At 42.8% G+C, this 17089-nt stretch overlaps 1 protein-coding gene across 2 annotated transcripts in view; it reads right to left on the bottom strand.

Annotated features, from left to right (window-relative positions):
• Positions 1–17089, bottom strand: part of SPRED2 (sprouty related EVH1 domain containing 2) — a 66014-nt gene that overhangs the window by 19466 nt on the left and 29459 nt on the right. For both annotated transcript variants that reach the window (XM_069787495.1, XM_069787494.1), the window contains exons 2-4: positions 8655–8832; positions 7165–7333; positions 4248–4312 (exon numbers count right to left, since the gene is read on the bottom strand). In XM_069787495.1, the coding sequence (XP_069643596.1) occupies positions 4248–4312; positions 7165–7333; positions 8655–8832 (412 nt within the window). The remainder of the gene's footprint in view (positions 1–4247; positions 4313–7164; positions 7334–8654; positions 8833–17089) is intronic.

The following is a 17089-nucleotide window of genomic DNA, read 5'->3' on the forward strand; positions in this document are numbered from 1 at the left end:
CTTAGTAAGGTTGGGTTTTGTTGTTTTCTCCCTCATATTCCCATTAACCCAGAAGGGACTGCAGTCCATTTTTAGGTTCACAAACCAGAACTAACAAGGGAGCTGTTGCTCCTCCTGCCAGTGGGTGTCTTTTCTTTAGCACTAAAGCAGGCACAGGGCTGTAGATTTATCTGAAAAACACATGCGCAGCATTTCAGCTGAACCAGTCATAAGGTTTCAGCACGAACACCTCTGCTTTTTCAGACGGGTTGCTAAAAGAGACCATTTCAGGCACTCTGCAGACTCTGGAAGACATTGACCTTTCTTTCCTTGGACTCAATTCACATTTTTCACTTCATGGTCATGTGGGATTGTTATCTGCAATTGAAAGTAAAAGTGTAGATTAAGGAAAAAATTTTGCACAAGAACTCAATTATATGGCAAAATCTGTGGCTGAGGAATTACAGAACATATTCAGTCCTTATTAAACATTATTTCTGAAATGAATGTTAATTAAAGAAGGCCGAAGATGCAGGCTGGATGGATGAAGACAAACAGAACAATCTCAGACCATTGCAAAGACAATGTTTCCCCCAGTGGAGACAGAACGGATGGCTAGTCTTACTCAGATTGCATCTCTTGAGAGGACGATTTATAATGTACAAGACAGGAGAAATTTATTTGCTAACATATGGAAAACATTTATGGGCTCTACTGAGAATCTGGAATTAAAGAAACACAACTACATATTGTTAAAACTTCTAAATGGAGATTTCATTTAAGAAATAAGCATATTCCCCTCAAGTCAGTGACATGTATTTCTATATACTTTTGCTTTCTGCCCTGTTAGGTATGCATTTCAGAACAGAGGTTTGTATTGATTTGTCTAGCTGCTGTAGGTCTAATCCACAGGAAAATTATTAGATGGCAAAGTCCCGTTTTTAAAGATACAACCCATGCTTCAGAACAATGGATGAAGAGCATACGCCGTAGGGATGGTGCAAGGTACTGCTTCCCAAGTTATGGTCTTGGGACTGCAAGTTACAGTGATGGGAGGAGATAACGGCTACTGACACCAGCGATGCTTCCCAAGCAAATGCTCACGTGTCCAAAGCTGCAGATAATTCACCCCCTTAAAAACAAAAACCCCCACCTTCTAGTACAAGAAAATGACCCTCCATTAAGACACACAAGATCATAGCCTGAGGGAGAGCTCTACCTCTGGGGCAAACCTTCTCTTCCCCATGTAAATAACTTGCTGGGTGCCCAGAAGGGTTTCATCCTGGCTGATGAATAAACAAAATGGATGATGTATGAGTTGCACACACAAAAACATGCCCAAAGTCATCATCCCATGGAGCGGTACTGAAGTTAACAAGATCAGGGACAGTATAAAAGCCCTGTGTCAATCAATATCCAACAGTTGTTATCAGGGTCAGTGCTTGTATGTAAGGAGGGTGGCTGTTTTAAAGCCGGTACCATTACATCGGTGCAAAGATCAGTGCTGACGTGCAAGATAAAGTTGGGGTGGCTGTCTGCAAAACAGTATAAGAAATGTGAACTTTTGGACCACTGTGGTTGAACAGATTGAAACATCTTCAAGGAGAGGCAGGACCTCAGGCCAAATATTTGAGGCAGCAGTGTAGCAGCGACAGCTGGGATTTTCAGAGATGGGTAAATGACTGATTAAATGACTCAATCATGCAGATGCTTTTGAAAATTCTGCCACACGCAGTTAAGTTTATTCATGCATGTGTGGGAGAGGGGGAGGACCGTGAAGATTTTAATAACTACCTTAGGAAGTAAAAAAGAACAAATGTACTTTCTCTTTAAAACAGAGTTGAAAAAAAAAAAACCAAACCCAAAATATCCACTGCTGTGGCTGGGGAAAAGAGTTTACAGGAAAGTTGTAAAGAAGTTTTGTGTGCAAGGATGACCAAATGGACTATGATACACAAGTCAAAAAGAAGTGCAAAGAAAGAATGAAACAGAAGGTTAATAATAAAACATATAACAGCCCTATCAATTTCTTCCAGACTAAAACCCCTCCATGCTTCAGTCTGTTATTTCTGGCTTATGCAGACTTCATACTCCACCATCACCTAACAGATAAACAGGAAGTTGAGAGCTTCAAAGAGCTTAAGGACTGCAGGAGAAGGACAAACTTCATCCCAGGAAAGCAAACAAGAATTAATGGGGAGGAAGATGCTCCTAAAGCCTTATTTTTGGAGTATGACAACACACCTGCCCTGATGTGACAGCTTGACCAACAGCACCGTGCAAGCTACCACCATCAGTGAAGTCCCTCTCACACTCTGGAGATCACACAACATGTGGAGAGCGCTGCCAGGCAGAGCACAACTTGAGGTGTTAATGTCTCCCTGGATCCCAACAAGGTGCCAACCGCAGCTGAGGTTTCCCTCCTTGCTAATGCTATCAAGTAGCTTGTTCCTCCTTTTCCGCCAAGCACCCTACCCATAAATATCTGTATGGCAGGAGGTTATCTGTCACCTCCCCGGGGTCAAGTAGGGGGGAAAATCTCTTGCAGTTTTGGCTCTTCACTTTGAATGCAGGAGTTTGAGTGATTTTGATGCAACTGGGGCACCATTCATCCAACCTTCCCAATGTAAAGGAACACCTACTTAAATGCACAACTTCTTCCTCCCAGTAAAAAGCACCCTACGAGTTTAAAAATCAACACTCAACCACAAGACTGAGCTTGTGGAGAAATGCAGGAGCACTCCCAGGTCCCTAAATGTCAGCCAGTTGGCTTTTAGCAAAAAAGTCCTTTCCCATTTCCACAGGCTACTTTTCACTGCTTTAACACTGAGTATTTCCATGTCTAACCCAGTGAGAGCTGGCACACACCCGCCCAAGGTACATTTCAATGGTCATCCCCTTTCTGACAAGCACAGAAGAGCCACACACATGTCCAGCATGACCATCCATCCCCAGCAGAGCAAGGCTCACCTGGTGAATTTGGGGACAAAACAGCACAAATCAGGAAACTGCTCTGGCTCCAGCAGTGCCTCCCCCGGGTCCATCCCATCGCAGTGCCTATAAATCACTTCTGGCAGGTAGTTGGGAAGCAGCTGCTAATGATAGTTTTGCTGTGGAGCGCAGGAAGTCACCTTTTAACCCTGCCTGCTGTTGTTTGTCTCCCGGAGCCGTGACAAAAGGACAGATGCGGACAACATGCCAGCCGTTGGGAGGATCTGGTCAAAACACAGCAGGGAACCTGCCCTGGTCCCATACCAGCAAAACATCACCCTCAAAAACACGTTTTGGCTTTGCGTGCTTCCCGGTGCCCATTTTCAAACAGCTTGATGCCTGTCCTCAGTTTTTCTCATTCACCCTAAAGATGCAGCAAAGTATCTCAAAGACGACTTTGAGTTTGCCGCTGCTGCGCTGAGGACATCCCACCTTCTGCCCTTCCGCCATCCAGGCCCCACCTGCACCACGGGACAAGGAGGGCATTTATAATACAACTAACACATGTACGCATGTGTGTGGGGGTTCGCGACTGGAGCTGAGCAAATAAATTTAATAAAGTATTTGTTGTGAGCATCTTGTTTTCAGTCCATGGAATATCCATGACTGGATTAATATTTCATGTGACATAATTATTTTTTTTTCCTTCTCTTTTAAAATGTGCAAGTATAGCAAGGACAGCAGCTGCTTCTGCTTCAGAAAAGCTCCAAAACACATTTTAGACATTACCACAAATTAAATACAAGCAACTCACTCCTACTTAAGTCACCGCTCATTAGGTAGATGGCATGCTACTGTGCCTTCCTCCAGCTGAAAAACACTTGTTTTAACTTTCCACATTTCATGCATAGGCAAAACACTTAAAAGTTGGCTTTTGTTAACAACTGCAATTCAAAATCTTATTTCCTTGAGTATGCACCTGAGTAGCAGCCACCCACTTGAGTCTGTGGGAAGCTTCTTAAGGACAGAAAAAGAGGTATTAAGAGGTGTGTGCACCACTTAGGCCAAGACATAGGAAATTTGAGAGTTATTATTCACTCACTTCTAGCCCTGACAACATCTGCTCTGCCATGCTTTTCACGTGGCGACAGGAGGCCAATAGAAACCCAAGCCTTTACCTTTTGTAGAGGATATACTTCCACCAAATAAAACACACCCACTGGCCAAACATGGAGATGGCTGGAAGCCAACCCTGAGGCATAAAAAGAAAAGCCTTTCCAACTGGACCATGCAAACTGGAGCATAAAGGAGAACAACCTCAGGTGACATGTACTTACAGTGAAGACATCATCATCGCCGACCTCAGCCTCATTGTGAAGCGTTGATGAGGAAGTTGTAGACCCTAGGGAAAAAAAAAACCAAAAAACAACAGCTTTTTAAACACACAACATTTCTATGCAACTTTTTTTTTATTAGGCTTGTAAACATTTGGATCCTCACAACTTTATGTTGTAGATGTGTAAAAGAGGGGCTCAAATTAAGGAAGAAAAAAAATAATCTCCTGGTAGCTGGGTTGGAAGGGTAAAATCTGAAAGTGTTTCTTGACACGCAACTGCACGGCTGCCAATGCTAATTAACTATGTTAAAAATAGCAGTTAACATTTCCAATTACAGAAGACTTTCATTTCTGAAGAACGGTAAAACTACACACTAATCAGTGCTCAAGACCAGATCCTCAGCTGTCAAGAAACCCTCTATGAGTTATTCTTCATGTATTTCCTAAATCTGGGGGGGAAATTACTTTTTATTTAAGAAAAAAAAATAAACATCACTTTGACAATGAAGAATTAGATTGGGTTTTTTTTCTTCTTCTAGCTTCAGAAGTTGTTATATATTGTAGAGGTCTTCTCTGTTATCAGCTGTTTCTCAGAGAACAACCTTGCACGATGTAAGCAAAGTATTTGAAAGGAGCTGAAATGTGCAAATACCATGGACAAGAGCAAAATACTGGGGTGCAGTTCTCATTAATTACATGGTAATCATCTGGAAAAGTGGGAAATCACATTAAAAAAACAACAACTTTCCTCCAACCTCTTTCTCCACCCTGCGGGTGTCCCCCTCCAGAGCCGCTTGAAAGCCTGGTCAGCACCCACATCGCAGAGGGGCAGCAGGGAGGGTGGCACACGTCATTGCTGGACTTGGCAGTAAATTCATGCTGTGGCTAAAAGGGGGTGACCCCTTTCCCTATCCCCAGCTAGGGATCCCAGACCCCCTTCCCAGGTGGCTTCACCCACCATGAGGCTGCCAAGGAGGGTGGGTGCAGAAAGGTGCTCTGGTGGGGGGAGAAACCCCAAGCCAAAGGCTTTTTTTTTTTTTTTTTTTAATATAAGCCCACTGTTATACTGAATTAGGGCCACATCACATCCCTAACTAAAATAGTTGAACGGTCTGTACCACCTTCATTCTGGAAATTTTTAAAAATAATGTGCTTTATATAATGCTATATGCACCAGCCCTGGCTGCTCTCAGTTGCCTCATCACGAAGATGTGCAGAGCTAAGTGTGAAAGCCCACTTAAAACACTAAGTAACATGAAAACATTTGTGCCATTTGCTACATTAGCTTTAAAAGTAAAAAATCTAGATGCTCTACAGAGCTGCATAGGATTGCTGTACTTGTGCACAAGACTTCTATACTTCTGATGCTACAGGGAACAAAGTATCGGTTAAATATTAATAATAAAGCTGCAATTTCACGAAGTGAAGTTTCGAATGCACGTAGTTGTGCTTAATATTACCTGCTAAATTTGATCAACTATGTGAACAAAAAATGTACGATAAATGAAATCCACTGCGCGACGCTGTGTGTGCATGAGCCAGTTACTGCTTTTCTTTCAGAAAGCCTTATTTGGAAGTTAAGGAGGAACACATTCATGAGGATCAGTCTCTGCTGTTAATGGGGTAAACATAGATTTGCTGATTTTGAAGTATCTGAGATACAGCAGAACTTGATTTTAAATACCTCCACTGTAAAATGGATCAGAAAGAGCACAACAGGAGTTGCCACATACCAGCATCTCCAAAGTACTACTCAATACAGCCGAGTTATTATCTCTTGAAACTTTGCACAATCCCATGCCACTTATATAAAACATCACTTTTATGACTTAAAATGCTTCCCAGTTTTAGCAAGAAGAAGAAGAAAAAGGAAGGCCTAGCTGTAACTTGTTCACATTAATGGCACAGGAAAAAGCAAATGAATAACTAGTTGAGAAGATGCTTCGTCTAACTGATGAGGTATTTACCAGGAGAGAACCCTGGGGGATTAATTCTCCCCCAGTATCTACCATTTCCATGTTAATGCAAGGACAGAGCATCCAGAACGTTAAGCTGTCTTATGGGGCTAATGTCCTCAAAAAGAATACACATATGTATATATATTTGAGCTAGTATCCTCAAAAAAATAATACCATCTGTATATAAAAACATCCCAGTCACAGCAGGTGAGAGGGAGAAAGGCTTTGGACCACTATGTCCCTACATAAAGTGGCATGGTTAAAAAAAATTAAGCAAAAAACCCATGAAGAATCAAATTTCGTTAAAATAAAGTACTATTGAATTATAGCTGTATTATGATTGCCTAATTGCAATGAAATATGAAAAGGAAAAATTTATGACAACTTCAAAGCACAGGCAATTCAAACGGATTTTTTACAGAATTAAAAAAACCCCAGAAACACAACAAAGTCTTCAAGAACTACCATTCAACTACACGGACGCAGACAAAACTAATTACTGCAAAAAAACCAAAAACAAAACAAAGTTTTATTCAACTCCAGGCAGGAATTCGTACTATGATTTAACAAAGACTCAGTAAGATGAGATTCGGCTGCATATAAAGAAGAGCCTGGGCTGTTTGAATTACTATTGCTAGCATGAAACCAAAGCCTATCAAAAAAAGCAGTAATAACAGACTCAATGATAATTAAGGGGGGGAAGTCTGGACAGACCAGGCCAGATAGGATTGGAACATACTTGGACTGAAATCCCTTCTTGCCTTAACAGATAAGAAAACTCAGTTCTTAAAAGCTGAGGCTTGCTCAGCACAGGGAAAGTACCTGGCTACACTTGGACACATGCACGAGAGATGTCCAAGCCCAAGAACTGATTTTAAACCCTCTTCCCAGCTCCATGACTCAAAACCCGTTCCCCACTCTTCCAAGGGTTGGAGTGACTGCCACCACGCGTCGCGGTACCTTCAATGAGGTCCTCGATGGCTTTCCTCACTCCTCTGTCGAAGGCTCGAGCATCAGCAGGGCTTTGAAAAGTGAGCCCGAACTTTCTGTTGTCGACTTTCCAGTGGTGAAAGGTGGGGTTTGCCTTCGTGTACACCAGGTCCTTCTTCACAAAGCACTCCAGCACCACCTGGGAGGGCGCAAGCCCCAGAAGAGGAGCAAAGTCACTTTTCCCACCCCAAGGACACAGACGGCACCATCTCAGCCCAGACCCAAAAGCAAGCCAAGTCATGTCTTGTGCAGGGAAACATCCTTCCCTACCAAACGATGACTAATAAACACCAGACACTGTAATTGTTCTCATAACCATTGCACATTCAACTTTTGCTTGCACTTTGAGTAGGTGCTTGCTCCCTACCCCAGGAGCCTATTTCGGACCCAGACCCAGTGTAGCACAGGTTACAGATAGCGGGGGCTCAGGTGGAGGGAGAACCTCTTCCCTCGATAATTTTGCTCAACAGAAATTTTATCCACCAGCAGCAGATTTAGGAAGTGCTGTAACACTCCCCTCACCTTTTTTTTCCTCCCTCATACCCAGCCAGGCACTCATCTCAAGCTCTCCTGTGCCAAAAACCATCTCTAGAGTGATGCTCAGGGAGAACAGGAATGGCTTGTTAGTCTTACTCCGTCCCCATAAGCACAGCTCCCAAATAGCGTCAAAAAAACCATCCTAAGCAAAATAGTATTGCAAAAGAAAAACTGTACTTGAAACAGCTTTAAAATGCCAGTCTTCTTGAAAGCAAGATCATTTCTGACTCAACGTTGCCCAAATACTGAGTTAGCAGAGCCTGTGCAGGTAGCGTTATTTTTAAGCTAGCCCATCTCTTCACAAGAGTGAATATCACAAGAATCAAATATATAGAAACAACATAACAAACTATAACACCTAAAACAGACCCTGGAAATAGGGAAAAGGCTTTATTAATTTGATTTGTGCAGGTAAAGAAGAGAGTTCCTTTTTAGATAAATAGCTACCAGGAGAAACTGAGTGCGTCAATTCATAAGAGACAACTTGTCTTCATATTCTCACTCTGCTTGTTCAAACCCTGAACGGCACGCAGCATAAATAATTCATGGCTGTTCTAAAGGCTTGCACTCCATTACTCAGTGCAATGTGACTGGCTTCATGGGTTCTTTACACTTCAATTCACTTCTCACTTACCCCTGCTACGTCTTAGAAAAAAAACACAGGCCCTTTTTCAATCATCAAAGGGGGTCTTTGCACATGGATGTTGAAAATTTACCTGCTCCTTCCAGGTGGCAGCACGCCAATCTAGATAGCAAAAGATGGCAATTCTAGATGAGGATGGGTTTGTTTTTTCCATTCTGGTACTATCTGCACATGCCTGTTTTTTATGTTTTAAAAAAAACTTGCACAAGAATACAATAGCAATAGATTTGGGATAATTCTCATTATAAGAACAGACAAAAGTTGAATTACGGTCTATTACCAGTTTGTCTTTCTGCCTTTCACCATGGATTAGAAATCCACTTCTTCCATTGCCCTCTGGGTACGTGACCTTGCAGACGCCAACTCTACTGAGACCGCCTCCTTCTTGCGGCAACCATCCCCCACTGGAGTCATCTCGGGTCATAACCACAGCTTTGACTCGCACAATATAGCTGTCACTGCAATGGTAACAAAACAAAAACAAAACCTTTTGTGAGCATCACACAGTCTCATCAGAGCATTCTTCTTGAAGGCGGTATTTAGACAGCACTGATCTGGCCCCAACACAGAGTTTCTGCCCAGGATGGAAGTCCATCTCCGTGACGGATAGCCTTGACCACTCGAGCCACCACAGGAAAGAGACCCATCAAAGAGCAAGGAATGAACCCATTGGGTTTCCAGATTTCAACATACAGAACAACCACCCACGGTCTTGGACACACTCTCCCTCGTGCAGCTGAGGACAGGGACCAAGAGAGCTGGGTGAGCCAAGCAGCACCCCAAGGCCACCAACCACAGGGGATGCATTGGGGCATCAGGTCTCCAAAGTGTTGGAAGAACATGTGGAGCTCACATAACCCATGAACAAGGTGTTTTAAGGTTTTTGTGATCAAATTAGTGAAGTGGGCTTTGGAAGACGACACTCAAATTCCTTCGTAACTGGGACACCCTTATGGGAAAAAAACCACAAGCGTGGCTCCAGATGGTACCTCAGACAAAAGGAGACGGGGACCACCTCAGCTCAGGTCATCAGGACCACACCATGTCCTTAAAACAGCTCCACCAGCATTTCAAGGGGCATTCAAAGGCATCACATCATAACCTCACAAGAAGCTATTCTAGAAGCACCTGAGATTTTGGGGATAATCCAGGTGCCCATTGCAAGGGGTCAAAAAAAGAGCCCCACAGCGGGAGGTTCTGCTCACCCAGGCCTCATCCCAGGGTTTCCACAGAGCAGCTGCTCCAGGATTTGCTGAGGACATCACCAGGGAGGGGGTCATTTGGGAGCAGAAAGGCCACTACAGGATGTGAGCAAAAGCCATGCACCTTGCATGGGACACACAACAGACTCCAACCTAAAACAGGTTATCCCCACCCCGGAGCTGCTGGGAAATACCCAAGTTAGCTTTTCTGTCCTCACGCTGCTGCTGAGTCCTGGCTCAGTGCAACCCATCATGTGTTAGACATCGATTAACCCAGGGACTGCTCAGGAACAGCGCTGATGGCCGTGACGCCCTCCCAGGGAGGTCACCAAGGCACAGCTACATGTCAACCATGCATGACCATGGCACTGTCGGCTGCAGAGCTGCTGAGACACCCGCCAGCACCCACAAAGGTGCCGCAGGATACTCAAACCTGGACAAAACTGGGAACATCAACAGGGGCTAAGAAAAAGGATGCGCAAAGAAAATCGCCCAGGAATTGTCCATCTCCAGGCCACCAGGTGAGCTCACCAGGAGGAGTAAGCTCAACCCGCAGAGGGCTCCAAGAGGAGGCCTTTCAAAGTGACAGGTATCATCTTTTAGAGAAAGAAATTCCTCCTGGAGGAAAGCTCTGTATCTGGACATTTTCCCAGTATCCTGTACAACATAACAAGAGAACAGGCCCTTTCTATCCAAAATTACAAGCAGTGGTAGTTTTCTTCATCCTGCAGCACCTAAAACTACCTCTTGTTTTCAGGCATAATTTTTGCATCACTTTTGTAATCCAACTGCTAATACTTGAAGTCTGAGTTCCCCTTTTTCCGATACAAGCAGATTATATTTAATACCTAAGTGAGCAGACTCATGGATCCTACTTGAAGGCACTTTTTGAGGACAGACCAAGGAAGGCATCAAGCATCTTCTGGACAGAGGTGCCTGGGACCAGCTAATCTCTTCTGCAGCTAGACATATCTCGCAAAACACACATTGCAATTTTCTCTTCATTGGCTTTATTTTATGGATACACCAACTTTCCCACTGGACCTGCACGATGAAGGCAGTACACAGACACTTAAGGTTCATACCCTATTGCTCTGAGGACTTTGCACTGGCTGATAAAAAGCTTTTCAGCATGCTTTAGATACATGGCCTGTACCACAGCTGACACATGCAAAGCATTCACAGAACTGAGAAACAACATTTTAAAGAATATTTTTGTTTGAGTCCTTAAAGCAGCATCCTGGTACAGGAAACAGGGCAAGTGTGTCTCTAAACAGATCCAGTTACCTTTTTATCTTTTGATGAAAATGCATTTCTAGATTTTACCAGTAGCAACTTTAACCTCTCAGCTTCGTGACAGTCAGAATTAAGCAAAATACTTCAGCTAATTTCCTACTGTGCAAAAATTAAGCTGCTTCCACCCAAGACAATTTTAGTTTTCTCCTTTGTAACTTTCCCATATGGGCTATAAGGATTAGCAACTAACAGATAAAGAAAAGGATCCTTTCTGGACTTCTTTTTAACTCTTCTCACTTCTGGGGAACTCCCATTAAATTTCAAGCTCTCTTCTGAAGTCAGAACTGCTCAATAAGACCTTCCTTCCTATCCTCCCGCAAAAGTCGTCCACACAAACTGCTGCTTCTCCTTCCACACTTGGAAATTGCCGCTGGAAATACAGCTCCCTGCGGGATTTACTGTTCACTTTTATGGCAGCAGCCTAAGCCTTCAACTGTCCCAAAAGTACTGTCATCTTCAGTTACTTTCCTGCAGGAATCATCAACTTAAAGAAAAAATAAGAAAGCAGCTACTACTCAGTACTTTGTGATTTCTACCAATTATCTGTGTGTTTCCATCACCTCTTGGTGATTTCTCTAGGCTCATAATTACATTTGAATACTAGTGGATGCCTACACATTAAATTTAGGTCCCCTGACTACTATCCCTGCCCATTATACTCACATTCTGGTGGGGCACAGAGCCGTACAGTTTTCATCTTTATATCGACACTGATACTGTGACCTATGGCACTTACAACCTCTGCCACCACAGCCACTGATTTCATCCATGTGCCAAGAGAACACCACATAAACTTAATTTTTCCCATCTTGAAGAGCTACCTCCTTAAATATATCAAGCCAGAAAACCTCGTTTCCACCCCGCTACCATGGCAAAAAGACCTCTGCTCCCCTATTAGAAAAGGGCCTTGTCCAGCAGAAGGGTTCACCTTTGGCAAGGTAAGCAGACCTCTGGCTTTGTTAACGTAATCCCTTGGCACGCTTTCCTGCATGATCAAAAGTCACCAGTGACGCTGCGGTTCCTGGAGAGCCCTGTCTCCATTCCCACTGGGCTCCAGCCACAGGTGCACATTTCCCAACATAAGGAAAGGAGGTGGTTAAGGCTTTTTAGGGCTTGACATCTTGGTTTAGTCACTAGACTAGGACTCAGAAGCTGCACATTGAATTTTCAAGGCTACATACTGCTTCCTTCAGTTTTCTATGTCAAAATCTTGCCTGCCATTTCCATTCACAAGCCTAGAATAGGCAATGCTTCTTTCCCTCATGCCAGTGTTGGTAAATGCTTGGGAGGTACTCAAATATTTCTGGTCCATATAAGGACCTTGCTTCCTTAGTATAAAAGCTGTTTATTTTCTTTGCTATTTAATTTTACGTGACTGCACTGAGGCTCTGGCTGGTTGCAAGCATTCAAAATCCTCAGGAGCAAAGAAGAGATCTGCAAATCACATGTCCACATCACTGCTGAAACCTTGGTGCACTGAAGCAGCAAAACAACCGTGTTCAAGTCATGCACCCGCAATTTTATCATGGCAACGGTGCAATCTGACTATTCCAGGAGAAATGGTTAATAAGGTATGTGAAAATATTTAGTCCATTCCCATTAATGAGATACCGATTGCCACTGAGATTAGATAATGCAAGCCTTTCATATATTTAAAAATGAAACAGCTAAAAAAACACCCCTGCAGTAAGCCTTAGTTCCCTCATTTTGTTGGCTTCTTAAAACTTTAAGACCACTCTAATTGTTGGGTTTACGGCCTACGTGCTACGTGTCTCATGCAAACTATTCTTAATTATGTTCTTAAATGGAATACTTTTCTGTCTTAACCCTACGGATTTGTCTTCAACAGCCTTAAAAGCTTGAGAAGAAAGTATCTGCAGGGATTACCCAGCTGCATGGCAGCCAGCCAGCATGTTCCAGGGCTGCTTCAGGTTGTTCGCCTGCCCCACCCTGAGCAAAAAACCATCGTGAACTTGGGGAGTAAAGGTAGCGCAGAAAACCACGTGTTGTTTTTATTGGAAGGAAGAGAGCCGTTTAAAAATTGTAGCTTGTGGGTGTGCATACATATCTCTATAAAAAAAAAATTTAAAAAGTGTGTGCATGTATAATTGCTACTCTGAAGGATATTGAGAATTTTTCTAAACGAGAAGTGACTGCACGACTACCTCTGCAATAACTGAACCATGGTTGCATTACGTATAGCCTAACTTTTACAAAGCATTTGTGTCAGAGAAAAATGACATTTAAGGCAGATAAATAAGTGCTTTCTTCCAGCATGCACAAGCCGCATCGTTAAGCCCAGCCAACACCATCCAGCCACATCACTTACAGCAACCGCACCACAGTGAAACCAGTGGGGGACAAAGCCCTAAGTTGTCTTGTACAGGCTTACAGCTGCAATCCCGCATCCAGGACTAAATGGCAAATAATTCCTTCATTAGTTAAGGCTTTAATTTTACCAGTGTCTTTGTAAAAGGAGGGTCGAAGTATACAGCTCCCTTCCACCAGCCGCTCTTCTTTTCCACTTTGCTTAAAACGCAGCAACTGCAAATACCATGAGATGTTTAAAAATCCCAAGGGGTGGTGGTGGGGGAAGTAGTCCAACCCACCACATTTACTCCTTTCTTTTGAGTCACATTCAGCATCTAAAAAACGTTCCAGACACGTTCCATACTTCAATAATATTTCTTCCTCTAGCCAGGCTAGTTGACCATAATATAAACTTAGAAACTTCCATGCTAATGCAGCCATACGGCACTTCAGTATTTTCCCCCTTCTCGACCTTGCAGCTTACAGGGCCAGGAGAGATTCACATCTCGGACAGAAACGTAATTGCATATAATGGGTTTCAAAATTATGGACTTCTGTTTTTAACGCATTGACATTCCCAGATCCCAGATTTCAGGGAAGAGCCAAAAGGACAGCAGGAGGCTACAAATGCAACAGCAGCAGAGGTCAGGCTGTTTAGCACGGATCCATGCAAATTTAACTTTACAGTTACTGGGGCATAACCTGTCTTTAGCTGAGCTGGATGTATTTCACTGTGCTCTTACTTCGTGTGACAGCTGGAGTTAAAGCCATCCTGTTCTGCCCAGGTGATCGCTGGAAATTACATTGCAAGGATCCTCTCTGGAGTTAACCCCACAGTGCCAGAAAGCAGTGGCAGTTTAATGGAAGTCATGACAAACTGCTGTTTTTGAAGTCCCACTTTCTTGATCTGATGCTTGGTTTGCGAACCTTCTAGCAAGGGTGAAGTACCTGCAGATTATAATCAGTGTTCTTCAAAACCCTAACTTTTCACTTTGTTAGAAAGAAAACTTCTGCGTGCACAGAGTCACAGTAAAATAAAACTGATATTTTGATACCATTTAGATTTCCAGCAGGTTTGATGCTTTTTCATTAAATATAAGCAAGAAAAAATAGCCATCTGCACCCCCCTCGTCAGAGCCAACGATAAAATGGAGCCTGTAGAAAACCATGGAATACCTCCCAAAAGTTTTCCTTGCCCTCACCTCTGCATCACACCAGGAACAGAGAACCACTGGACCTGTAACCCATCTCTAATATATCAAATTTGCAACCTATATTCTTCTGTCTTTCAAATCCAATACTGCCAGAATAAAGGCATCTGGGAAATTTTGGTTTCCACCCAGTCGGAGTAAATACAAGACAGTTCTATCTCCACATGCCTTGCTCCAGAGATGCTGGCCAAGTCCTGCAATATCCCTGTCCTGGAGCACTTGATCTTAAACCATTATTAACCTTACAAGCTCAATTTCAGGACATTTCTCTCTGTCTCAACAAAATGAGATAACTTTGTTGGCATTTAGCATTTCCTCCCAGCTTCCCCCTGAAAACGGAAAGGAGTTTTCTCTTCCAACTCCCTAGTTCATGCCTGGCTGCTGAACTGAGTTTGGCAGCGTGTGTTCAGCTTGTATGCTGACCATTTCAGGGGAAAAAAAGGGGGGGAAAAAAATTAACTCCAAGAACACTGTTAACCACAGCAACACAGAAGGTGGAAAAGGAAAATCCTGCCCCAAAGGAAGCGCTCATGCAGGATTTGGAAATCACTGCCAGTAAGTTATAAGACATGCACAGTCCTATCTGCACATCCCATAAAGCACCCCAGAGAGTAGTTTTGCACAAAGGTTATTCAATGCTGGGGATTTTCCTGCTGACTGAGTGCTGCCCAAAATCTTGTGTGCAGTAAAAAACCCCAACCCAGCAGGCTGATCACTCCGATGGACTGAGAGGGTCCTAGATGCAGCAGGGATGCTCAAAGGCTCAAGTGCCTTCAACCCTCAAAAGCTTGTCTTCCTATATGACACACGGCCTCACACAAGGAACACAGCTCCAGGAGGCTGGAGCAAACCCAAAGTACCATCTTTTGATTTTATTTTTTGTTCCTTGATGCCCTTCTGGGTCTAGAGCAGCCCCAAAGGCAGAATAAAGAAGAGCCAGGTCCTCCACAGCCAGTGCCCAGCAAGCCTGGGTTTGTTTCCAGCGCTGCAGCTCATGTGAAAAATCCTCCACAGGAAAGATTAATAGCAGTTTTGTTTGTTTGTTTTTTTCAGAAGGAAAGGGACTTCTCAAAAAACCAAGACACCTGCAACAATCCAGCGGGCCGCCTCCACATCTCCCTTGAACACCGAGGCAAAGATGAACAAAGGAACCCTTTCAACAAAACGTTTGTTAAACATTTAAGGCTGATTTTATTGAGTTTACGAGAAACAGCTCTATCCTAACTTGCTCACATGGGATTTCATAATCCTGTAGTTATTTCAAATCCTTCCAGGAATTACACAGAAAACTAATTTTTATATATATAAAAAAAATATATATACATAATATATATGATGTAGATATGAAATTTTTTTCTATATATTCATATCTTTTATATATGTATGATTTTTTCTTTTTTTTAAATGACACACAGAAAAGCATCAGCTTCTGCTGTGAGAGTAACTCTCACAGTGCATTTTTATAATGCAACATCCCAACTAATTTGGATGAACCAAACTAGGGGACAAGAGCAATTTTCCGCTGCAGATCTGGGCCTTGGCCCTCACTCCTTACGAATCTGGTGTTAAAAACCATCAGGGTTTGGCGCAGGCAGGGTAACACAAGTGCTATTCACACAGCTATAGAGTTGGGCGTTTTAGCCCTGCACAAGCTAAACCCTTTTTTTCAGCCAGCATAACCTCTCCTTTTGCACCAGCCTTGCCCAGCTATCCCCAGAAAGTGCCATACACATGAGCAAAACCCCAAATGAACCAGCAAGCGGCTTTTTAGGGGAAAAAATCAGGCTTGCAAACACGCTGATGTGCAAGTGAAGATCCACTGAGACAGCTCAAGTGCATGGATTTTAAGGGCTATCCCCAGAAATTAGCTTACTACACAAACAATATTGAATTAAAATGAAAGTCTAACTGCATCAGGGACATATTAATTTACTACTCATGGCCATATTGAAGAATCTATGTAAAATATATTGTTGAAGCTGTGTTAAAGCTATCCATACCCACAGCAAAAGTTGTTACAAAGACACCCCCAAAATTACTTTTTTCTACAAGACAGCCATGACACCACTGGGATGTGTGCTTATAACAAAACTTTTAAAGAGCAACCATTTAATAAAACCTCTTAAAAAAAAAAATCAGTTAACCTCCTCACTGGAGAATTTAATTACCTCAGGACCAGCCTCCTTGCAGCTTTGCATGGTGACTGCTTTCTCAGTGATTGCAAATTACAGGTTTGGTGTTAAAAAAAAAAAAAAAAACCAAAAAACCAAAACCCAACCCCAAAACAGAACAGCACCCCCCCCCCAACCTAAAAAACTTTTATTCAAAATTGTTTAATGGATCAATTCTGCAACAAATCGTTATAGCTGCACATGTCAGTATGTCTTGGAAAGTTGTAAGGAACAGCAAAACAAAAAAAAAATCAGTTTAATAAGATAATGCGTTTGAATAATTTACCCTGCAGCTCATAAAGCCGGCTTGCAGTACAGGCAAGAGTTGTACACTCAAGTCCTCCTATTTTTGTGCAAGTGTACAAAATATTAACAGATCTCAAGGAAAGCTAATTAGTACTATCATTTACTGTAATCAGAAAGGAACCTGTTATTGCATGACAGATGGTATTTGTTTTATATCACATGCAAGATAAGCAAAAATCACATAAAAGCTTAGCCAGCCAAACAGGTAGTTACATGAAA

The sequence above is a fragment of the Haliaeetus albicilla genome, chromosome 7, assembly GCF_947461875.1.
Source record: "Haliaeetus albicilla chromosome 7, bHalAlb1.1, whole genome shotgun sequence".
NCBI lineage: Eukaryota > Metazoa > Chordata > Aves > Accipitriformes > Accipitridae > Haliaeetus > Haliaeetus albicilla.